Source organism: Chelonia mydas, chromosome 6 (genome assembly GCF_015237465.2).
Source record: "Chelonia mydas isolate rCheMyd1 chromosome 6, rCheMyd1.pri.v2, whole genome shotgun sequence".
NCBI classification, from domain to species: Eukaryota; Metazoa; Chordata; order Testudines; family Cheloniidae; genus Chelonia; species Chelonia mydas.
Window position 1 is genome coordinate 45,626,071 of NC_051246.2, and position 24,917 is coordinate 45,650,987.

Here is a 24,917-nt window from a genome sequence, read left to right on the forward strand (position 1 = left end):
GGTAACCGTTTTTGTTTGTTTGTTTTCAATATAGATGATAGAGATTCTACCCTAGTCCATTTTCTGTGCCAGTACAAGGCTGTCTGCATTACAAAAATCACCATTCTCCGCTATCTAGGATATAGAAACCAAATTGCTAACTTTTTCAAAAATTTCAATAAATGCACTAATTCTTAATTTTTGTGGGGAAAGATTTGAAGTGGACAGTGTGATCTGGGTAGGGGGTGTGGTTTGGAGGAAGATTACTAATGGAAGTGAAAGATTACAAGGCTTTATCACTTGCTACTAATGAATGTACTATTGTCTTCGTGGGATTATTAAGTTTTGAAAGAGACTTTTAAGGTAGGTCAAATATACTAACTTCCATAAAAACACTTGTCACTTTTTATTTCCAGAGCAAGAAACAACACATTCCTTATCGTAACAGCAAGCTTACTCGTTTATTGAAAGATTCTCTTGGAGGGAATTGTCGAACGATAATGATAGCTGCTGTTAGTCCTTCTTCTATGTTCTATGATGACACTTACAACACTCTTAAGTATGCAAACCGAGCAAAAGATATTAAATCTTCTGTAAGTAAATTTATACAACTTATTTTGCAAGTATTGGAGTCTACAAAATTAAAATAGCATAGGATTAAAAGAATGAAGCAGTTACGTGTCTAGAGAACCATGTAACTTACAATTTACTTGACTTTTGCATCAAAATTCTGTTTAATCATGTAGTCTAATATCCTTTATTTTCTTATTTATATTTTCCACTTCTTAAATATTTTTAAGATGAGCTACATTAGAAATCAAATATCATATTTTTAAGGTAAATGCCAAAGCTAGTCTTCAAGAATGCAAACCAGGGAAATCCTAGATCTCAATGCATTTTACAAAGGTAGTTAGGTATCATTATCCCCAATTTTCTATGTTTGTGAAACATGTGCCCTTGGTCATGCAGACCGTGCCCGTAACCACTGGCAGAATTAGGAATAGAACCACGGTCTTCTGGCTTCCAGTCTGATCTAACAACATACTTTTGTCTCTTCCTGTAATACAGTTCAAGTGTAATTAGTGATATTTCTATCTAATGCACTTAGTGTGTATGATGTATCATAAAGAATGTTGTTAAAATTTAACTTTCTCTTTTCCTTAACAGTTGAAAAGCAATGTTGTTAGTTTGGACAGTCATATAAGTCAATATGTTAAGATTTGCAATGAACAAAAGAAAGAGGTATGTCCGTCTTAATCACTGTAATTACTATACTAATGTCACTGAGGTATAAGCAGAAAGTGTATAATGAATGAAAGTGTTGGGTAAGATTTGTCTTACCATGTCTCTGTAGTATTCCTAAGGAGCACATGTTTCCATGTTCTATTTAGGGGGGTATTCCTAACTGTTAATTTAAAAATGCCTCTTGCAAGACGAGAGGCACAGAAAGATGGTGAAAAATAAGTTACACAAGGCAAGCTTTGTATTACAATCCAAACATATTGTCCTCATTTTTCAGATCATAATGCTGAAAGAGAAACTGAGAGCATATGAAGAAGAAAAAGCAGCCATTCCTGAAAAGCATGGTACAAGTGTTCTTTCAAACCAGCAGCAAGTGGAAATTCAAAGGTAACATCATATTAAGGTCTCATTTTCACAAATTTAGGTTTCCAGAATTTTACCATAGCCTTGTAAAATCAGTTCTATACTTTTTAAAAAAAATCTTTGTTTCAGCTTGGTTCATGTTGATCCCTCTAGGGTAGATGTGACATTATACTCAATATTGTTTTACAGTACATCTGGGTGGAGGGATTTAAAATAAAACAAATCTCAGGACAGACTCTTTGTAATTGGTCTCTCTTGACTCTACTACAGAACTTTAACTTAATGGCAGGAAAAATATCAGTTGGTGACCTTAATGAACATTATTATTATTTTTTTTTTTTTTTTACTTCCTATTCAATGATAAACTTTCAGCTATTAAATTTCAACATGGGCATATGAGCTTCCTAAAGCTATATATTAAAGGACATATCTTCCATTTATTATAATCTGATTGCAAAAACACTACTGTAAAGGAACAATCTAGTTTTTCCTGTTTTAAAAAAAAAAAAAAGTTTAACTGCTAGACTGGAGTTAGTGCTTCAGCAAAAGCAAGTAGCAACAGGGTATAAATTTTCATTATATTGAGCTTTCTATTTAAAGGTTCAGAAACCATGCACACTATACAGCAAAAAAAAAAAAAAAAAAAAAAAAGCAGATAGTTGAACCTTTTAATAAGCCTGTAAAATGGAGATACTTGATTGAGACGTTGTATAAATTAAGAAATACTTGTAAAGTGTGTAAAAGATGAAAAAGTGCGACATATTAACTGAAAATCCTTCTTAAATTGTGTGGCTAAACAATAACCAAAAAAAAAAAAAAAAAACCACTACACTCCTGGAATCCTAAAAAGGACATTGGTCTGCTTACTGATTAGTGGCCAAATAGAAAAGCACAAATTGATTTTACCCGGTTTCTCATTCTCTTTGTTTCTAATGGAACATGAAATGCATTCAGAAATGCATTGAAAAATAAAAAGTTTTCTGAAAAAATCTTGACGACTGATTGTCTCTTTTTAAAAGGAAAACAGAAGACTTAAGCATTTGATGCTTTAACTATCTAGCTAAATTATTGGGTAAAACACTATAAGAGTTCTGTGGAAGTCAAGGTACCCACTCAGTTCACGTACATCAGCATTTTGGGGGGGAAATGGCAAAGTTCTGAGATCTGTAGATATTTTCCTATTAAATATTTATCAGTCTGACAAAAGTGTGGCTATTTACTCTGGTCAGCAGTGTTTGTTTACCGTTGAGCGCTGAGCTTTACAAAAATCTGAACTTCACCATTGAGCATTTATTTTAAAATGTTTATCTTGTATGCAATCTTTTTTTTTTTTAACAATTTGTTCAGTTTGCATTATCTGTGATTTATGTATGTTGGAGCTACTGAAGTTCAATAAACTGTCAGGTAATTTATCTTTTTAACTACTGATATATCTTGGGGGAGATACTGTTGTCCTGTTAAAAGCAGGACACTAATACACAATTTTTTTTCCTAGCCAAGGATTCATATAGTGTAATGGAGTTCTTCCCTAATATTGAAAGACAAATATATTGGGAAAATCTCACAAATATACTTGGAATGCATAAAAATAGACCCCTTGAATCTAAATGTTTTAATTAAAGTACTTGATTATGGTGTATATGGTGAAACTAAAACTTCACAAAATGCAGTTTCACTAATTCTGTAATGTAATGCTGATTCTATAAGATTGCTTTCCCTATCTTTGGTTGAGTCAGATATATATTGATTTTATTCCTGCTGTAAAGTGATTCTAAGCCATGTGTCAATTTTGCCTACTCACTTTAAGATTTCACAAAGGTCCCTATAAAATGGGAGGATAAAGGTCTGAAAACATTGGTCAATAGATGGAAAACTATCCTGGAGTAATGCTGAAGCATACCTAAGTCTCATAGTGGATAACAAATTAGATGGTGTTTGCAAGGTGATGCACTGGTCATTTTTGCTAATGTAATTCTGAGCACCATACAGAGGATTCATGGAGTAGGGAGAGGATTACTCAGTTCTGGGCACCATTTTATCAGGAAAAATATTGAGACTGCGGAGAATTCAGAGAGGAGTAACGCAAACAATCCACAAGCTAGAGAAATGGACTCAAAAAGAAAAACATAAATAACTAAATAGCCATACATTGACAGTTTGGCTAACTTAGCAAGACATAGTGTGTGGGAACATCAGACATTTATAAACACCAAGAACAGAGTGGAATTATTTGGGATGGTACAGTTTTGTGTTGAGCTAGGAGCAATAGAATGAAATTGGGAAATGGAAAACTTAGGCACAGTGTCAGGAAAAGTTTCCTGACAAATCTATTAGGGTGTTGCATAGTCTTCCAGGGGAAGTACCTGAAGCCCATTCTATGGGATTTTGGCAATTAGGCTGGGCAAAAATCTCCAAAAATGTACTACAATCCTGCCTTAGTAGGAAGCTGCTCTAGATGACCTCATAGAGCTATGAAATGTTAAATTTCTTACACAGTAACATACAGTAACAATTATTGAGATTCTGTCAAAAGTACAGAGAAACTGGTCAAGATCTAGTTATTTAAAAGACTGGAATGTGGTGTAAATTTCTGGACAAACTAGTATTTTACATGAAGTGGTCTATTTTTTTTTCTTTGTACTAATAATTTTGTAAGGCTCTGTTTATATTTTAGAATCTGGGAACATGTGCTAAGATATCAAACTTCATTGTTTGATTATTTGTGTTACCAAAAACAACGAGGAGTCCTTGTGGGCACCTCAGAGACTAACAAATTTATTTAGGCATAAGCTTTCGTGGGCTAGAACCCAATTCATCAGATGCATGGAGTGGAAAATACAGTAGCAGGTATATTTATACATAGTACATGAAAAGATGGGAGTTGCCTTACCATGTGGGGGGAGGTCAGTCTAACGAGACAATTAACAGTAGAATACCAAGGGAGTAAAAATCACTTTTGAAGTGGTAATGAGGGTGGTCCATTTCAAACAGTTGACAAGAAGGTGTGAATAACAGTAGGGGAAAATTAGTATGGTAAAATTAGGTTTTTGTAAGGACTCATCCACTCCCAGTCTTTATTCAGGCCTAATTTGATGGTGTCCAGTTTGCAAATTAATTCCAGTTCTGCAGTTTCACGTTGGAGTCTGTTTTTGAAGGTTTTTTTTATTGAAGAATTGCCACTTTTAAGCCTGTTATTGAATGAACAGAGAGGTTGAAGTGTTCTCCTACTGATTTTTAATGTTGTAATTCCTGATGTCAGATTTGTGTCCATTTATTCTTTTGCATAGAGACTGGCCCATTTGGCCAATATACATGGCAGAGGGGCATTGTTGGCGCACGATGGCATATATCACATTGGTAGATGTGCGATGAACAAGCCCCTGATGGTGTGGCTGATGTGGTTCAGTTCCATGATGGTGTCCCTTGAATATGCAAATAGAGTTGGCACCGGGGTTTGTTGCAGGGTTTGGTTCCTGGGTTAGTGTTTTTGTTGAGTGGTGGGTAGTTGCTGGTGAGTATTTGCTTCAGGTTGGGGGGCTGTCTGTAAGTGAGGACTGGCCTGCCTCCCAAGGTCTGAGAGAGTAAGGGATCATCCTTCAGGATAGGTTGTAGATCCTTGATGATGCACTGGAGAGGTTTTAGTTGGGGGCTGAAGGTGATGGCTAGTGGCATTCTGTTACTTTCTTTGTTGGGCCTGTCCTGTAGTAGGTGACTTCTGAGTACCCGTCTGGCTCTGTCAATCTGTTTTTTAACTTCACTAGGTGGATATTGTAGTTTTAAGAACACTTAACAGAGATCCTGTAGGTGTTTGTCTCTGTCTGAGCATTGGAGCAAATGCGGTTGTATCTTAGAGCTTGGCTGTAGACAGTGGATCGTGTGATGTGGTCTGGATGAAAGCTGGAGGCATGTAGGTAAGTATAACGGTTTCCGGTATAGGGTGGTGTTTATGTGACCATCGCTTATTAGCACTGTAGTGTCTAGGAAGTGTATCTCTTGTGTGGACTGGTTCAGGCTGAGGTTGATGGTGGGGTGGAAATTGTTGAAATCCTGGTGGAATTCCTGAAGGGCCTCCTTCCCATGGGTCGAGATGGTGAAGATATCATCAATGTAGCGCAAGTAGAGTAGGGATGTTAGGGGACGAGAGCTGAGGAAGCGGCATTATGTGAAACTCTGGCTAAAATAATAGCCTTAGCTTCTGCTGCTTCTGTTCCTGCTTGCCATCCAGCCTCTGGTGCCATCCAGCCTGCACTGCTGCTGACAGCTATTCTGAGGAGAGGAAGAGTATTCCACTATCAGTTAATTTGTTAGCTTTCAGTACAGCCACTTACTGAAGTTATTTTTGCAGGTAGTCAGACTGTATAACATCTGCATACCCTATCTTAATTGTTGCTACTGCCAAATATTTTCCTGACAGTGTTCTTTTTGCATAATAGGTACTGTATAGGCCCAGTTTTCAGAGGCAAGCTCTTGGATTTTGTGTATATTTGTAGCTTTCTTAGTTTCCGTAACTTTCACAGTTTCCATTGAATTATTTTGTTTTTAGGGAGGGTGTTTTGTTTCTCTCAGTGATGTTCTATTACAGTAGTGGCCAAACTGCAGCTCTTTTACCGTTAAAGTGTGGCTCACAGAGCCCCCCATGCCACTCCCCGTTCTCCACCTACCAGACTGGGGAGGGAAGAATAGCTCAGGACCTTGCAGTGGGGTGGTGGGGTAAGGGCTTATGCCCAGTAGGGAAGAGGGTCTTGGGCACACCTGCTGGAGCTCAGGGCTTCAGCAGTAGTGGGGCTGGAGCCCCAGCAGGTGTGCTTCGGCTCTCAAATTTCTGAAGATAGTCATATGCAGCTCGGAGAATCAGTACGTTTGGCCACCCTTGTTCTATTATTTCTTCTTTTGATGTGGTATGCCCGGGAGAGAGAATAAATAAATGAACATCAAAAAATTGTTATCCCAAGATCTGGACTATTTTCCTAGGTCAGCTTCTTCTGCAAGGGAGGAAAAGACTATGGTTAGAAATGTCTGCATTTTTTTTTTCTTGGCTCCATCCCTTTAGAACCCCATCACAATCAGGTTTCTGAGAATTATCCAGCTGGGGTTACTCCAATTGGCCCTTGCTGTTCTTTCAGCTGGAAAACTCTAGAGGCAGAATTGGATACTTATGTCTCTAAATTACAGTACTTGCATAATATTAATCTCTCAAGATTAAATGAGGACAAGTCATGAGTACAAAGTAAGATTCTATTTGCTTTGTGCCTCTTCTCCTAACACAAGAACCATGGGCTACCCAATGAAATTAATAGGCAGCAGGTTTAAAACAAACAAGAGGAAGTCAACCTGTGGAACTTGGTGCTGTGGGATGTTCTGAAGACCAAAAGAGAATTAGATACATTCATGGAGGATCAATCCATAATGGCTACTAGCCAAGATGGTCAAGGAAGCAAACCCATGTTCCGGTGTCACTAAACCTCCAACTTGCAGAAGCTGACACTGGATGACAGGATGGATCACTTGAAATTGCCCCATTCTGTTCATCCCCTCTAAAACATCTGGCCACTGTCTGAAGCTGTTGTAGAGCCTGATGATGGTGATTTTTGTAGTCACTCAGTTACTCCAAACTTCTAGATGTTACCTTATCATTAAGCTAACAAAATTAAAGTTATCCTTTTTTAATAAATACTCCTAAAATATATGTTATGGTTTTTTAAAAAAAAACAACAACAAACCTTTGGGACATAATCCTGCAAAAGCTCCTGAACAGACTGCTTACTACTGTGACTAGTTCCAGTTAAATACGCCTGACAGTGAGCACTGAACTCTGCAATAAAATTAAAATTTTGAAAAGAGACTGGCTCCTTAGTGACATACACATTTTTTTTAAAAATGTTACTGTTTTACAAGCTTAGGCCCCACGTCTTTTATAATCACTATAACTTATTGTGATTTTTCACCTTTATTCCAGTAGAGTGCAAGTACCCCTGACTGCCCCCTGCTGCTCCATCCAACCCCCCCGTTCCCCACCCTCTGACCCCCCCCCCACCCCTTACCACGCTGCCTGGAGCACCGGTGGCTGGCGGCGCTACAGCCGCACTGCCCAGAGCACCAGGTCAGGCCGTGGCTCTGCAACTGCGGTGCCCAGCCGCCCAGAGCATTGTGCCGGTGGCATGGCACGCTGAGGCTACAGGGGTGGGAGAACAGCAGGGGAGGGGCCGGGGACTAGCCTCCCAGGCCTGGAGCTCAGGGGCTGAGCAGGAGGATCCCGCGGGCTGGATGTGGCCCGCAGGCCATAGTTTGACCACCTCTGGACTAGAAAATACTTGACTGGACAGTTGAGTTAAATGGTTCCATCTCTGAGTTGTGTGCCCCTCTGCTCTGATCCTCTGCAATGGAATGTTTTATTTCTTTGAGATTTATTCTATGTTTGTTAAGTTTTTGTTTGTCTCTAAACTAAATAATTATGTATTTTAAATATACCTTACTATCCAGAAATAATAACCATCTCTGGAAAATTTTTGGCCAAAGTAGTTGAATATCTGCCAGTGTGGAGAGGAGTTCTTACTTTAATTCTATTTGGTCTAGTTAGGGTTATAAAATAGTAGAATAAGACATGAGCGTTATTTAAACATTCTTAGGTTATGAAAAGGAACTGCTGTTGATGGAACACATTTTATTGGAAAACAAAAAAATCCAGCCAGCCACACCACAGGAATCCCACACTCTTTTTTTTTTTTTTTTTTTGCAGCTAGTTCTGTAGATGTCACTTTTACCTTATATATTTCTAAACACAGCTGGCACTTCATATCTGGAATATCTGCATGTTCAAAAATTATAAGCCTATTCCTATGGTTCTCTCAAATGAATAGGATAAGATGACAGATAGAGATATAGATATACTAGTTGAATTAATAAGCTTTATATATATGACTATCATCTGTTAATGATGTTAGCAAGGACATGGTAATAATTAGACTCCAGAGTAAATATCCCACCCCCCATTAAGAGTAATAGTACAACAGTACCCATTTTTTAGTTTTTGCAGACTCATAATGTATTTACATAATGGTTTACAGTGATGGACTAAGGCTAAGTAGGTCCTGGATCTACCCAGAGATCAAGGTTTCCCCAGAATTGGATGCCTTCTCCCAAACATCCTTCCATCCCTATTTTTCCATCCTCAGCCTCACAGGTAGTAGGACCTAAACCTTCACTGCATTTGAGTATGGTTTCATTGTCCACTAGCTGCAGGCAATTGCAAAGCATGCATGAGATCTTGCAGGGAATTAAACAGTTGACAGGGACACCTACAGTGGGTGGGGCTTCATTTGCAAAGGGTGAGGGGGTCCTTTTGCAATATTTGTAGGAGGCATTATGTGCTTACGGAAGCAATCACCTTAGCTATTGAATAGACTGGTACCTGGTGCTGAGTAAAGAAGGAAATGGGAAGCCTTCTGCAATACTAGAGCACAGCTCATTGTGTGAGGAGAGTCTGGCTGGTATCTGCTTGAATCCAAATATCAGCTTCACAAATCAAAGAGCAAGGCATTTTATTTTAAAATGAAAGCTTGAAACCTTGAGAGCTGCGGGGAGAGGAAGAAACCAGAGAAGATTTAAATCTTTGGAATTTAGATTCTCTGCACTTGGGTGTCAGTTGTCTCTCATTTATATCAGAGTTGTATATAGTGTAAACTCCTATTGAAAATGAAGTACTTCTGTAGTGGTGTTAGTGGCTGTTTGGGGGAAGAGGGAAACAAATGTACCCTTTTAATGACTTCCTAAACTAAACAAGGATAGTTTAATCCCCTTTGAAACTTGAGTATGTGCTCTTGTTTTGTATGGATCTTAATTTGCATTATAGAATCTTTGCTCTTTGTACTACCATTTTGGGAAAGATAAATAGGAATATAACTTTTCTTAAGGTCACTTACTAATTTTGATTCCTTATTTTTCCATATCTACTTTTTTAGCTCAGAATTGGAATTTTGTTTGCTGCTGTTGTATCACAGTAAACCAGGCATCATGAAAGGACTACATATGTAATCAGTTTTTTTTTAACTTGTCCCTTATTTCTGGTAGATTTCGAGAAATTCTAAAAAGTTTGTTTATAAAACGGGAGGAAATCAGAAAGGAATACCTCAAGCTGGAAATGCGGTTTAAAGAGAACATTTTGAAAACATATTACCAGAAACAATTCCATGAACAAATTGAGTTGATGTGCTCTGAAGAGAGAGTAGAAAAGGTGAGTGGTTTTTTGTACCACTTCATTTTGCCATGTTACTTTATGGAACCTCTGTTTTGAAATTTTTACCTTTTAATCTGGTTCAGCTATCTAACCTTTTGTATTTAAGTGTTCAAGTGTCTTCAGCTTCTGAATTCCATTTTCAAAAATTATGTAGACCCTTAAGAACCCAAGTCTTACTAAAGATCAATAGGACTTAGGCGTCTAAGTTACTTGCCTAAATTAAACTTAGGCTCCTCTCTCACTTGAATTCTTTCAAATGTGTTACTTTAGTCAGGACCATAGGATATTAAGAATATCTGCTTTTAGTGCAAAAATTGTATAATTTTAATTTTAACATAAAGTAAAAGGGTTCTAGACTTCCTTTCTTCCATATGATTTATTTTAACTGTGGCTTGTTACCTGTGCCTGTTCTGCAAGCTGTGTATAATTCAATTGTAATTCCCAATAAACATATGCTTAACATTGTTGAAATGCAAATTGCATTGATTTTCATAAGTTCATATGTACGGCTTTGACAAAACAGTGCAGCGTACGCTGTATTGACAATCAGATAACATTTTAACAGTTGACATTAATACAGAAAATGTGGTGTTGGTGTGAGGTGCACTATGTTTTCACATAGTAAAGAACGTATTGACAGTTATGTTGCGGTTAAACGCAAAAATCTCTCATATTTCAATTTAAATGTGATTCACAGTTGCGAATTTGAGATCTGACTAGACTGAACATATCCATGCTGCTTTTGTGCAACAACAAACTTACCAACATAGCAGCACACCTGGCATAGCTACTTAGGGCACTGTCATCTGAGAAGTCCATTTGTAGCACTGTACTGGCAACAAGCATTGTCAAGCTCCATGCCAAACTTAAAGCAATCCAAATTTTCTGCAGCGTTGACAGAGGAAAACTACTATTTTTTAAAGCAGTTCTATCAATGGCCTTGCAGTTCAGAATCCCTTGGCCTGTATTTCAAATGATTGCTGTTGTTCAGAGGTTGATGTCCTAATCTTCTTACAGAAGATCCAAGAGTAGTCAGTAAAGCCTGAAAACATTCCAATCTTAATTTAGTTTCTGAATAAAAATTTACAGCTGTAAAATATAGATTTAATTTTTCCTCTCTTTAATCAGTTGTTATAGCAAAATTTAACTTAACTGGCAACAATTTCAGGTTTCCAGTGTGTGCAGTGATTCACTTGGAGGTTTAAATTTGTTATGAATAATGGCAAGGTCAGAAATGCGCTGCTGTTTCAGAAATCTTGTGCTTGTCACAAATGGTGTTTTGAGTGACTGACATATTCCAGAAGTTTTTCATGTCACAATCTGCAGTGAATGGAATTCTGAAGTACTACTGTAAAACATTATTTTTATCCTGTATCATAATTTCTCCAACACCTATTACAATGAAGCGATTATAATATGGTTTTCCATTTTAACAGAGCAATAGCTCTGCTATAGTTAAGGTTAAGACTAGCTTTGTGTTTGAAGCTCAGTTGAGTGCTCTGTGAGCTGTACAGTTAATCAGATTGCCTTGAAATTTGATGTGCTGCATGGGGTATAGTCAGTGATCCAAATATGGTGCCACTTGACCAAGGGGATCCCAAGATACAATCCCTGAGGGGGCAAAAAAGCTGGCACATTCTGGCATTGTTTGTTTTTCTTTCACTCAGAGAGATCAAACTAGGGGTCAGTCATTACACCAGGGACTCACATTCCCTACCCCCACCCCTTGTGAGCCTGTATATAAGGAAGCCCTACCCCTCTGGGTGAGGAGCTTAGAATAGGTATGTGAGAGCATGCACTGAGACTGCTGCGACTGAGGTGAGGAGCTGAGAATGGGTATGCTTTTCAGAGGAGGGAGGCAGGGAACCCGCACTGATATGAATGGAGCAGTTCACAGGGCTGCGCTGCTGTAGCACTTCTATGTAGATACTCACTACAGCGACGGGACGGGTTCTCCCATTGGTTTAGTTAATCAAATTCCCCAAGAGGTGGATTAACCTTCCGTCAACCTAGCACTGGCTACGCCAAGGGCTAAGCCAGCTTAACTACGTCGCTCAGAGGTATAAATTCTTCACACCCTTGAGTGATATAGCTGAGTCGATTTAACTTTTGAGTGTACACCTGATCTAAGTTCTCTAAAGTTGCATACTTGCATGGATTGTCTTGAAGTTGGCTTTGCCTCCTGGGTTAGTGTAGGATAGGGTTAATTATCCAAATGCGAGAAGTTCAGATTCTGGTAACATAAAAGTTTGCAACCTACCTTGCGAAGAACTCTGCGAATGAACTGTAAACATTTGAGGAAAATCCACCTCTGTTAAGTTTTGTAGGTTTTTTTAAACATCATCTGATACAGCAGAATATTCAGAAGGTGCTGAAACTGTTTTTTAAAAGAAAATAAATTACACATGCGAATGCTCACACGGAGGGGAGATTGGGGGTTCAAGAGTAAGTGGCAATGGGGAAGAAATTTGGGTCTGCAGTGAGGGATCGGAGTATTTTATGGGAATGGGCGGTAGGGGATAGAAGAGGAGTTGAGGGTTCAGGTAAGGGGAAGGAAGGAGGAGTTGGGGAATGTGAGGAGTAACAGAGAAAGAAGGGGGTGTGGAGTTGTCAACCCTGAATTCCCCCTGGGAATCTGGGCGAGTCCTACCCCTCTTCAAGAGTCTGAGCCCCTCTCCCTGCCTGATGTGTGTCCTAGGATCTGCTGCTCTTTGGGTACCTGAGCCCCTCTCCCTGCCCTTGCATGTGAGTTGGGATCAGGGGTTGGGGTAACACAAATTTAAATATCTGAAATCCAGAAAATGAATAGTTAAGGTACACATCACCCCTATGTGGGGACTGGGTGGGCCGGGGCATACCTGAGGAAACAAGGCCAGAAGTTGCAGCTGGGGATGGATAGTGGGAGAGAGTGGTACAGCTTGGTGTGCAGCTAAGGCTACATAACCAAGGTAGCATGCAGCCTGCCAGTATGATATATGCCTGTGATATATGTATTTAGCAGCATAAGGCAGGAGACAGCAAGGAACAACTTAAATGTTAATGACTGCTGCAGTGCCAAGTAATGGCTTAATGGGCTGGGAAGGGAGAACTGGAAATGTTGGTGGCAAGGGCTACATGTTGCGGTGAATGATGAGGCAGACGGTGAAGAAGCACATAGTCACACCACTCTCTCTTACTCTCTCAAAATTTCAGTAACAATCATGTAAGAAAAGTGACAAGGTTTTGAAACATAGACCTTGCATGGGATTTTTCTCACCAGCCCTGTTAACAACTACACACTGCAAACATTTCAAAGTAAGACCATTATCCCCATTCCACTATAGCAAATATACAGGAGTTGTGAAGAGCACCAAGGAATCACATAGCAACTGTGTGGCCTAGAGGAAAGACTGTTGGACTGGGACTATTCCTAGCTCTGTCATCAGCTTGCTGGATGACTATGGGCAAGTCATTTCACTACTCTGTGCTTCAGTTTCCCATCTCTAAAATGGGGAAAATGATGTAAAGGTCTTTGAGATCTACTGATGAAAAGCACCACATGAAACAAGGTCTTCTAACGATTAACCTAGCCACAGTAACATATCATCTGCAAACATAGGTGAGAATTACACCTGCCTAAATGACCATTAACTCCTACCAACATGCATTTCTCTTTAAAAAAAACTAAGAAATTTAAATAGCAAAAACTTTATTAATGCAGAGTTAAGGTTGCTTGGTGATAGTTCTTGCTCTTCCAGATTATCAAGTTCAGTAAAACTCAAACTTCTGTAAACCAGAAAATACAGAGTTACGGTAAAAAACCCAGACAGCCTTAACTCTGCCCTCTTTGAGCGATGCCTCAATATGCCCATAACACAATGTAAAGGCGGAGTGGAACTATGTGTAATAGACAAGTGCTAGCTAAACTTGCCCTGTGCTCAAACACAGAGCTTACTCCCATGACAGAATACCACACTTGGAAAATTTAACAACCATTTCATACTCTCTTACCACCCTTCCACACTTGAACACAAGATACCACCTAAACCTATATTTCCCCTGCCCATCATTAAATCCAGAGACTGCTCTCATATTCCACCTCACTGCTGACAATACCAATGGCAAGAAGGCCCCAGTGCCCTGCTACTGACACAGTCTTACATTTCTGCACTGAGATGATCCATATATTCCATGGCCAGAAGGGATTATTATGATCATCTGATCTCCAGTATAACACAGGCCAGATGTAGACTGGAACCTCAAGCTACACATGTACCTCTTTCCTTTGCTTACACACCTGGGGTGCACTCAGACCCAGACCTGCTCAGATCAAAATCACAGCTCATTCAAGCTGCTCCAATTTATTCCTTCACTCTTCAAAACAGCTACACCTAACATAGTGCATGCAGCTGGAGTGCATGAAGATAATTCCCAATGCCTATTTTCAGCTTCAGGGGAGCAGAATTAAGATTGTGTGGGCATTTACCTTAATTCTGTATTTCCAGGTTTTCACAAATTTGAGGACTCTCTGTTCTAGATGGGCATGAGGTAGCACCAGGCAACCTTAACTCTGTGTTAACAAAGGTTTTTTTTGGTTTTTTTTTTAATCACTTATTTTTAAATGACTTTTTTCATTTATGAAAAATTTGTTTTATGTTTTCTCTTGGTTATTGTATCCAGCTGCTGAGTTTGTGCAGTGTTGAGTGCCATGCAAACCTTCCCCACCTCCATGCTAGGCTCGGGTAGACCCCATCCTGGCAGGAGGTAGGAACCAAACTGTGGGCTGAAAACATGGAAAGTCTCAGTCCAAAAGAAGAATTGCTGAGAGAATGAGAAAGTGAAAACAGAGAATGAATATTACCTTAACTAGCATTTGTGAAATCAATGTTAATTTGTTTGGGGTTGGGTCCTGAGTACTGCATTCTGTGAACCAATCTTGGGCTACTACTGACCTTTGCCATGTTCACTTTACATGGGGCTGCCTCTTTGTTTGGCTCATGCATACTGCCCCTTAAAGCCCCAGTCTTCAGCCTCCATAACTAATACCTTCAAGTCTGGGCCTCAGCTCTGCTCTGGGCCTCATTTGCTGCTGCTGCTTGATAGTCCTCTCCTTATTGAATCATAGGACTGGAAAGGACCTTGAGAGATCTTCTAGTTCAGTCCCTTACACTCAAGGCAAGACTAAGTATTATCTAGACTGGGGTGGATAACCTGTGACTCCGGAGCCACATGTGGCTCTTCAGAACTTAATATGCGGCTCCTTGTGTAGGCACTGACTCTGGGGCTGGAGCTGCAGGCGCCAACTTTCCAATATGCTGGGGGGGTGCTCACTGCTCAACCCCTGGCCCTGCCCCCACTCCACCTTTTCTCTCCCCTGAGCCTGCCATGCTCTCCTCCCCTGCCCCTGAGACTCCTGCATGCCACAAAACAGCTGATCGGGAGGTGCGGGGAGGAAGGGAGAAGCGCTGATCAGAGGGGCTGCTGGTGGGCAGGAGGCCCTGGGAGCGGGGGTGGGTGGGAGCTGATGGTGAGGGCTGCTAACGTATTACTGTGCTCTTTGGCAATGTACATTGGTAAATTCTGGCTCCTTCTCAGGCTCTGGTTGGCAACCCCTGATCTAGATCATCCCTGACACATGGTTGTCTAACCTGCTCTTAAAAACCTCCTGTGATGGAGATTTCACAACCTCCCTAGGCAATTTATTTCAGTGCTTCCTTACAGATAGGAAGTTTTTTTCCTAATGTCCAACCTAAACCGCCCTTGCTGCAACTTAAGCCCATTGCTTCTTGTCCTATCCTCAGAACTTAAGGAGAACACTTTTTCTCCCTCCTCCTTGTAACAACCTTTTATGTACTTGAAAACTGTTATGTCCCCTCTCCATCTTCTCTTCTCCTGACTAATCAAACTCATGTTTTTCAATCTTCCCTCATAGGTCATGTTTTCTAGACCTTGAATCATTTTTGTTGCTCTCCTCTGGACTTTCTCCAGTTTGTCCACATCTTTGTTGAAATGTGGAGTCCAGGACTGGACACAGTACTCCAGTTGAGACCTTATCAGCATAGAGTAGAGAAGAAGAATTACTTCTTATGTCTTGCTAATACATCCCAGAATGACATTTGCTTTTTTTTAGGGCTATCAATTAATCACAGTTAACTCACACGATTAACTCAAAAAAATTGTGATTAATCGCACTATTAAACAATAGAATACCAATGGAAATTTATTAAATGTTTTTGGATGTTTTTCTACATTTTCAAATATATTGACTTCTGCTACAACACGGAATACAAAGTGTACAGTGCTCACTTTATATTATTTTTGATTACAAATATTTACACTGTAAAAATGATAAAAGAAATAGTATTTTTCAATTCACCTCATACAAGTACTGTAGTGCAAACTCTTTATCATGAAAGTGTAACTTACAAATGTAGTTTGTTTTTTGCTTGTTTGTTTTGTTTTGTTTTGTTTTTTGGTTACATAACTGCACTCAAAAACAATGTAAAACTTTAGAGCCTACAAGTCCGCTCAGTCCTACTTCTTGTTCAACCAAGCGCACAGACAAACAAGTTTGGTTACAGTTTGTAGGAGATAATGCTGCCCACTTCTTGTTTACAATATCACCTGGAAATGAGAACAGGCATTTGCATAGTACTTTTGTAGCCGGCATCACAAGATATTTACATGCCAGATGCACTAAAGATTCATATGTCCCTTTATGCCTCAACCACCATTCCAGAGGACATGCATCCATGTTGATGATGGGTTCTGCTCGATAACAATCCAAAGCAGAGCGGACCGACACATGTTCATTTTCATCATCTGAGTCGGATGTCACCAGCAGAAGGTTGATTTTCTTTTTTGGTGGTTCGTGTTTTTTACAGTGCAACTATCTGTATTCAAAATAAATATAAAGTGAGCATTGGACACTTTGTATTCTGTGTTGTAATTGAAATTAATATATTGAAAATGTAAAAAACATCCAAAAATATTTAAACAAATGGTATTTTATTGTTTAAGAGCACGATTAATCGCGATAAATTTTTTTAATCACTTGACAGCCCTACTTTTTTTTTTTTTTTGCAACAGTGTTACACTGTTGACTCGTATTCAGCTTGTGATCCACTATGACCCCCAGATCCCTTTCTGCAGTGCTCCTTCCTGGGTAGTCATTTCCAGTTGATTGTTCCTTCCTAAGTGGAGTACTTTGGATTTGTCCTTATTGAATTTCATCCTATTTACTTCTGACCGTTTCTCCAATTTGTCCAAATCATTATGCAGTAGCTGGTCCTCTCCACAGACTTTTGTGCTACTTCCCCACTATTGTATGTGGGATGTTCCCTCTAATCTCAAGGGACTATGTCACAATGTAACACAGGCCTCCAAAGGCTGGAATGGCTTGGTCTAAGCCACTTGTTGCTTCCACCTACATACCAGCTCTTCCCTCGTCTGTGTCACTTGTCAAACATACCCTTACTGAGTTCAGAGCACAGGAGACTCAAACTTGGGAAGACGTGGGTAAGAAGAGGATCCACCTCCATTCCTTTTGCCCTAGTTTTCAGTCCCCTTTGACCATTGGTGACCATATGGGTCACTCCCCTCCACCACTTTTAGAATAGTGATAGTGTTTGAGGAATTCAAGTTGAAACTTTCTTGGTTTTGTCCTTCTGCTCCTTTCTTATATATCTACGGCCTTGTCTACGCTAACGAGGTAAGTCGATCTAAGTTACGCTAATTAAGTTATGTAATTTAAGTTGACGTAGCTTAGATCGATTTACAGTGGTGTCTACGCTGTGCTGTGTTGGTGGTAGATGCTTTCCCGCCAACTTATTTTCCACCTCTCAGGGAGATGGAGTACTGAAGTCAATGGGAGAGCGCTCTCTCATTGACTTATTGCATCTTCACCAGACCGCTAAATTGATGCCTCTGCATCAATCGCAGTAGCGCTGATTTAGCCCGTAGTGAAGACAAGCCCTACATGTAGTCATGCTGTCATTAGGGGAGCAAGGATTAGAACTCAAGAATTCCTGGCTCTTTTCTTCATTCTTTGTTTACTAGTAACTAGTCAGTGCTACCTGTAAGAATAATATAGGTATGTGTAACTTTTCTATTCTATAGTTTGACCATTATGGCTTTTAAATAATTTTTTAAAACATGCAATTTTTGTAAGAGTATTAAACAATTTACTATAGTCTCAAAAGTCCTATTGAAAAGACTTCAGAGAAAAAGAACTATGAATGAGAGTATATAAAACAACTTAATCGACTTCAGTAGTGCACTTAGGAAGAGTGTGCTACTTTACAAATATTACATAGATCAATGACTGTGTAAATTGTTTTGACTCTATCTACCCAATTATGGAAGCCTGAGAAGTCTTTTTCATAACAGAACTCAGTGAATGTTACAGGGTAGTTTCCCATTAAATTATTTAATATGTTGTATTTCAGGCCACTTGTAAACGGGATCATAGGCTCGCAATGCTTAAAACTCGTCGTTTGCATGTGCAAAAGAAGAAAGAAGAGGAGATGAAACACTTTGAGGAGAATACTAATTGGCTGCATCGTGTGGAAAATGAAATGCGCCTCCTGGGACAAGATGGCCATATTCCACAGGTAAAAGGACTTTCTTTTCAAAGATAGATTTCAGACATTGTACTCAAACATGCTTATAATAGTTGGGAACAAATTTTTTCCTGGAATTTTTTTAGTTATGGAAGACTCCTCCAGTGCTGATTAGAGCAGTGTCAACTGGTTTAGTCTCCCTTGCACAAATACCGCAGTTCTTCTGCCCCGTCTGAATGTATTGCATTGTTTTAATGCAATTATTTCTCATTCATGAAAATATTTAGCTATGTACAGTAGTAAGCACACTGATGGCATTTAAAAGACTGAACAGAACATAGTTTGTAAAAAATAGTGTGATACTACATTTTTACTGGCATGGGTTAGGATTTATTGGACACTCAGAAATGAGTTTTAAAGTATTTAAAAGAAAGTATTGGCACACTGGTGTAGGAAGGGAGTTCCAGGCTTGGTGATCAGCATAGGAGTCACTGAAACTAGAGTGTAGGATTTTTATTATAAGCCCTTTCTCTTCAAATTCATGAACAGGGATGAAACTTATGTTAGGTATAGCTATAATTTTCATCCCAAATGTTACTGCTGGGGGAATGGGACAGTTTCCCTCCCAAAATGCTGAAAGAACTGGCACATGAGATTGCTAGTCCAGAAGCAAAGATTTTTAATGTGTCTATCTATTCAGGGGCAGTACCACATGACTGAACAGCTAATGTCGTACCATACCTATATTTTAGAAAAGGGTGGTGGTGTGATCTTGGCAATTACAAACTTGCTAATCTCACCTCAGTAGTGTGCAAGATTTTGGAACAAATTTTGAAGGAAAGAATAATTAAATTAATGGAGGTAGATAGTAACAGGAATGTAATGCAACATGGGTTTACCAAAAGTAGATTATGCCAGACTAACCTGATTTCCTTCTTTGAGAAAATAACTGATTTTTTTAGATAAGGGAATTATCTATACATACATAGATATATATATATCTATATATACATCATATATACATGTACTTCAGTAAAGCATTTGACATGGTGCAATATGGGAAATTATTAGTAACTAAAGAAGATGGGGATTAGAACAAGAATTGCAGGGTGGAAAAGGAACTGGCTAACGGGTTGTGCTGAAAGGTGAACTATTGGATTGGAGGGAGGTTACTAGTGGCATTCCTCAAGAATCAGTCTTATGACTAATCATATTCAATATTTTTGTTAATGACCTTGACAAAAAGGTGGGAGTGTGCTACTGAAATTTGCTAATGATACAAAGTTGGGAGGCATCATGATACAGAGGAAGAGTTTTATCTGGTCTCCTTTCCCTGAATCATCAGAAATGGCCATAGCTAGAGATGGGACCCTGGATGTGGTGGACCAGTGATATGAGGTGTCACTGATCGTTCTCTCTCTCTCTCATGTGCTTGAGTGGCTGGTTCTTGTTGACATGCTCAGGGTCTAACTGATCACCACATATGGGTTCAGGAGTAAATTTTCCCCCAGGTCAGATTGGTGACCTGGGGGCGGAGAAGGGGCAGAGGGTTCACCTTCATTTGCAGCATGGAGTGTGGGTCACTTGCCAGGATTATCTGGGTGCATATCAATTACTTCCCTGCCATTGCAAGGGTCTCAGGCATTGGTGCACCTTAGTCCTTCTATTCTCTGCCTGAGACACATAATAGTTTCGTCCCCGGTGGGCTGTACTATTTTGGTATAATTTTCATTTTGGATTTAGTATTCAGGTGTTGGGTGGTGTTGGTGGCCTGTGATCTACAGGATGTCAGAATAGATGATCTGGTGGTCCCTTCTGGCCTTAAACTCCATGAATAAAAAAAAAACTAGAATGATTTCTGATATACACAAGGTATATGCTATTGTATGTATATGTACTCTTAACTACATCCAGCACACAAATCTGTTTGTGAATGGAAAACTATAGGACAATAGTTAGACATAGCAGTGAAATGCTAACGTAAATTAAATTTTATTTCTTCTGTAAGATTTATTAAATTAAAAGTTGTAGATGAATTGCAGAACTACTTTTCAAGGTATTGCAGGCTAATCTCTTAAAATCTTTTTGAGACTGAATTTGTGTGTATCGCACTGAAATTAAAATAATATTTTTTATGCAACTTATTTCTCAAGGTGCTCCATAAAGATCTTCACTGCTACCATTTAAAGCTAGAGGTCAAGGATCTGAAAATGCAGATTGAGCACATGATGTCTCTAGTATCACTTCAAGAGCAGCAATATAAGCAAACAGAAAAGTAAGTATGTGTTTGTATATCGTGCTTGACCTGTGTTCCTCTTCAAAGCTTGTTACATGTATAATAAATGTACAGATTTCAGTCAGTTTCAGGTGACAATGGCAGCATAATTTTCCAACCTTTTTTCTAAACTGTTATAGATACTGAAACAAAAAATATATTCCTATATAGTGGAAAACATCATTAGCATAGTATTCTTGTAATGTTTAACAAAATGTTGAAAATTCCCTCCACCTCCCAGTATCCCTTCAAGATAAGATTTCTCCTGTAATAAAAGGTGAGCAGCGTAAGAACGGCCATACTGGGTCAGACCAAAGGTCCATCTAGCCCAGTATCCTGTCTTCCGACAATAGCCAATGCCAGGTGCCCCAGCGGGAATGATCAGAACAGGTTGACTGTGCATTATGTGGAAAAAATACTTTTTGAGTGTTTGGCTAGCTGGTCTTAAAATTCTTTTTTGGCCATCCTAATTATATTTTTACACTTCATTTGCCAGAGTTTATGCTCCTTTCTATTTTCCTCATTAGGATTTAACTTCCGCTTTTTAAAGGATGCCTTTTTGCTTCTCACTGCTTCTTTTACTTCGTTGTTAGCCATGGTGGCTCTTTTTTGGTTTTCTTACTATGTTATTTAATTTGGGGTATACATTTAAGTTGACCCTCTATTATGGTGTCTTTTAAAAGTTTCCATGCAGCTTGCAGGGATTTTACTTTTGGTGTTGTACTTTTAATATCTGTTTAACTAACCTCCGCATCTTTGTGTCGTTCCCCTTTCTGAAATTAAATGCTACAGTGTTGGGGCCACTGTGGTGTTTTCCACACCACAGGGATGTCGAATTTAATATTATTGTCACTATTACCAAGTGGTCCGGCTATATTCACCTCTTGGACCTGATCCTGTGTTCCACTTAGGACTAAATCAAGAATTGCCTCTCCTCTTGTGGGTTCCGGGACTAGCTGCTCCAAGAAGCAGACATTTAAGGTGTCAAGACAGTTTATCTCTGCATCCATTCCTGAAGTGATATGTACACAGTCAATATGGGGACAGTTGAAATCCCCCATTATTATTGTTTTTTTTTTATTTTAATAGCTTCTCTAATCTCCTGAGCATTTCACAGTCACTATTACCATCCTGGTCAGGTGGTCTGTAATATATCCCTTATATATTCTTCTTCTTATAATACATTCTTATTATTCAAGCATGGAATTACTATCCATAGAGAGTCTATGATACAGTTTGGTTCCTTTAAGATTTTTACTTCATTTGATTCTATGCTTTCTTTCACATATAGTGCCACTACCCCCCTAGCACGACCTGTTCTGTCCTTCTGATATATTTTGTACCCTGGTATTACTGTGTCCCATTGATTATCCTCATTCCACCAAGTTTCTGTGATGCCTATTATATCAATATCCTCATTTAATACAAGGTACTCTAGTTTGCCCATCTTATTATTTAGACTTCTAGAATTGGTATATAAGCACTTCAAAAACTGGTCACTTTTTAACTGTCCGCCATTACATGATGTAATTGAATGGGACCTTTTTTTCTTTTGACTGTTTCTCATCAGATCCTACCTGTATTTTATCATCTTCCATCCTCTCCTCCTTATTAGGACATAGGGAACCTCCATTTATAGATCCTCCCCTAAAAGATGTCCAAGCCACACGCTCCTCCGCCCCTGTCTGCTTTCCCCCAGACCTCAGTTTAAAAACTGCTCTGCGACCTTTTTAATTTTAAACAACAGCAATCTGGTTCCATTTTGGTTTAGGTGGAGCCCATCCTTCCTGTGTAGGCTCCCCCTTTCCCAAAAGTTTCCCCAGTTCCTAATATATCTAAACCCCTCCTCCCTTCACCATTGTCTCATCCACGCATTGAGACCCTGCAGTTCTGCCTGTCTAACTGGCCCTGTGTGTGGAACTGGAAGCTTTGCAGAGACTGCTACCATGGAGGGCCTGGACTTCAATCTCTTACCTAGCAGCCTAAATTTGGGCCTCCAGGACCTCTCCCCTATCCTTCCCTATGTCGTTGGTACCTACATGTACCACGACCACCAGCTCCTCCCCAGCACTACACATAAGCCTATCTAGATGTCTCAAGAGATCCGCAACCTTTGCAACAGGCAGGCAAGTCACCCTGCGGTTCTCCCGGTCATCACATATCCAGCTATCTATGTTTCTAATGATCAAATAGCCCATTATAGTAAATCTTCACTTAACGTTGTAGTTATGTTCCTGAAAAATGCAACTTTAAGTAAACTAATCCAATTTTCCCATAAGATTTAATGTAAATGCGGGGGGTTAGGTTCCAAGGAAATTTTGGGGGGGCAGACAAAAGGTATTATATACTGTACGGTACTGTGGTTGGGAAGTGCCCCAGCTTACCCCACACAGGCACAGCCCGCTGCAGACAAGGACACTAGCAAGCACCTTCGCAGCAGCAGTGGCAGCTTACCTGGAGAAGAACAGGCACTGACTTTGCTGGGGGATGCTCCAGGCCTCTTCCTGTCCTCGCTCCACTCCAGGCCCCCCTCTTCCCCAGAGCACACCGCATCCCCACTCCTTCCCTACCCCCCAGAAAGTCCTAAGCGCCGCCAAACAGTGGTGTGGCAGGTTTACGACTTTCTGGGAGGGAGGGGGAGGAGTGGAGACGCGACATTTCCTTACTCCTTCCCCTCCCTCCCAGAAAGTCCTAAGCGCCGCCAAACAGCTGTTTGGCGGTGGGGGAAGCGCCGGGAGGGAGGGGGAGGAGGCGGAGAAGAGGAACTTGTGCAATGCTCCCTTGTAAAGTCGCTGCTCTTCCACAAAATCTTACATGTAGTATACAGAGCAGGTAGCCAAACAACATGATAAGGAAGCATTGCACAGTTTTAAAAGAGCATGTTCCCTAATTGAGCAGCAACGTAACTTTGAAACGTTAAGCGGGAGGACGTTAAGTGAGGACTGTACTAATACCTGTCTCTTCCTAATAACACGTAGGCTGATCTGCAAGAAGTAAGATTATTTTCAGCTGCAATTGTCAAACTTCTCAGAGATCATGTTGCATCCAAGCTATTTTGAAAACATTTTCTTATTTGTAAATCTCTCTGGTATTGCAAACATATGGAGCTTTTAAAGAACTGAATATTACTGACATTTCTGTTGTGTTATCACTGAATTACTAGTATACTTCCAAAAGAGAGTTGTTTAAAATATGGCTTTTTATTTCATTAGCATTTAACTTCCAGAGTTGCTGGATTTTTTTCTTTCTTTGTTGTCAAATTTCATATGTTGTAGTATGCTTCCTTTTATTGGCAACAAAAAGTGAATGAACAGCAAACAGCAGCTGAGTAAAAGATATTCCATATTAAGACCAAGTTTAAGGTAAAGTTGCTTCCAAGTAGCACAAAACTTTTAACAAAGGGATGGTTTCAGAGTAACAGCCGTGTTAGTCTGTATTCGCAAAAAGAAAAGGAGTACTTGTGGCACCTTAGAGACTAACCGAAAGCTTATGCTCAAATAAATTGGTTAGTCTCTCAGGTGCCACAAGTACTCCTTTTCTTTTAACAAAGGGATGGAGTGTGAGGGCAAGATATTTTCATTCATTGATACATAGGTCCATCAATGACTATTAGCCAAGATGGGCAGGGATGGTGTCCCTAGCCTCTGTTTGCCAGAAGCTGGGAATGGGCAACAGAGGATGAATCACTTGATTCTGTTATGTTCATTTCCCCTGAACACCTGGCATTGGCCACTATCAGAAGACAGGATACTGGGCTAGATGGACCTTTTGGTCTAATCTAGTATGGCCATTCTTATATTCATTTACAATTCATACAGTCCCTATTGCTGCCCTGCAGAGTGCATGCATTCCAGAAGTTACCCTGCATAAAACTTTGGTGCTCTGTGTCCCGCTCTGCCTCGTCCAGTGGAGCGCAGGCACAGACTGCAATGGTATCCATAGACTTTATAAAGGATGCTGATATAATTTTCATATGTATACCAAACAATAAGAGTGATGTTTATAATCTCCCTGTGCCTTAAGGTACATCGACAGAGGCTAACCTACCTGAACTAGCTTGACTCCAGCTATCTCAGGTAACAATAGCCGTGGAGACAGTGTAGCACAGGCTATCGAGTAGAGTATGTAACCAGGGCTCGTGCCAGGCTCATACTGCCTACGCCACGCTGTCTCCACTGCTATTGTTACCCAGGCTAGCTGGATTCAAGCTAGTTAAGGTAGGCTAGCCAGTGCACAGCTTTTGCTATGTCGACATACCCTTAGACTTAAACGGCATTTAATGATG

General features: G+C 39.8%; 1 protein-coding gene across 1 annotated transcript in view; it reads left to right on the forward strand.

Moving 5' to 3' along the window:
• Positions 1 to 24,917, forward strand: part of KIF18A (kinesin family member 18A) — a 107,305-nt gene that overhangs the window by 43,234 nt on the left and 39,154 nt on the right. Inside the window, exons 7-12 of the mRNA XM_007067912.4 lie at positions 396 to 572; positions 1,147 to 1,221; positions 1,499 to 1,608; positions 9,652 to 9,814; positions 18,244 to 18,408; positions 20,511 to 20,632. Coding sequence (XP_007067974.2) covers positions 396 to 572; positions 1,147 to 1,221; positions 1,499 to 1,608; positions 9,652 to 9,814; positions 18,244 to 18,408; positions 20,511 to 20,632 — 812 coding nt within the window. The remainder of the gene's footprint in view (positions 1 to 395; positions 573 to 1,146; positions 1,222 to 1,498; positions 1,609 to 9,651; positions 9,815 to 18,243; positions 18,409 to 20,510; positions 20,633 to 24,917) is intronic.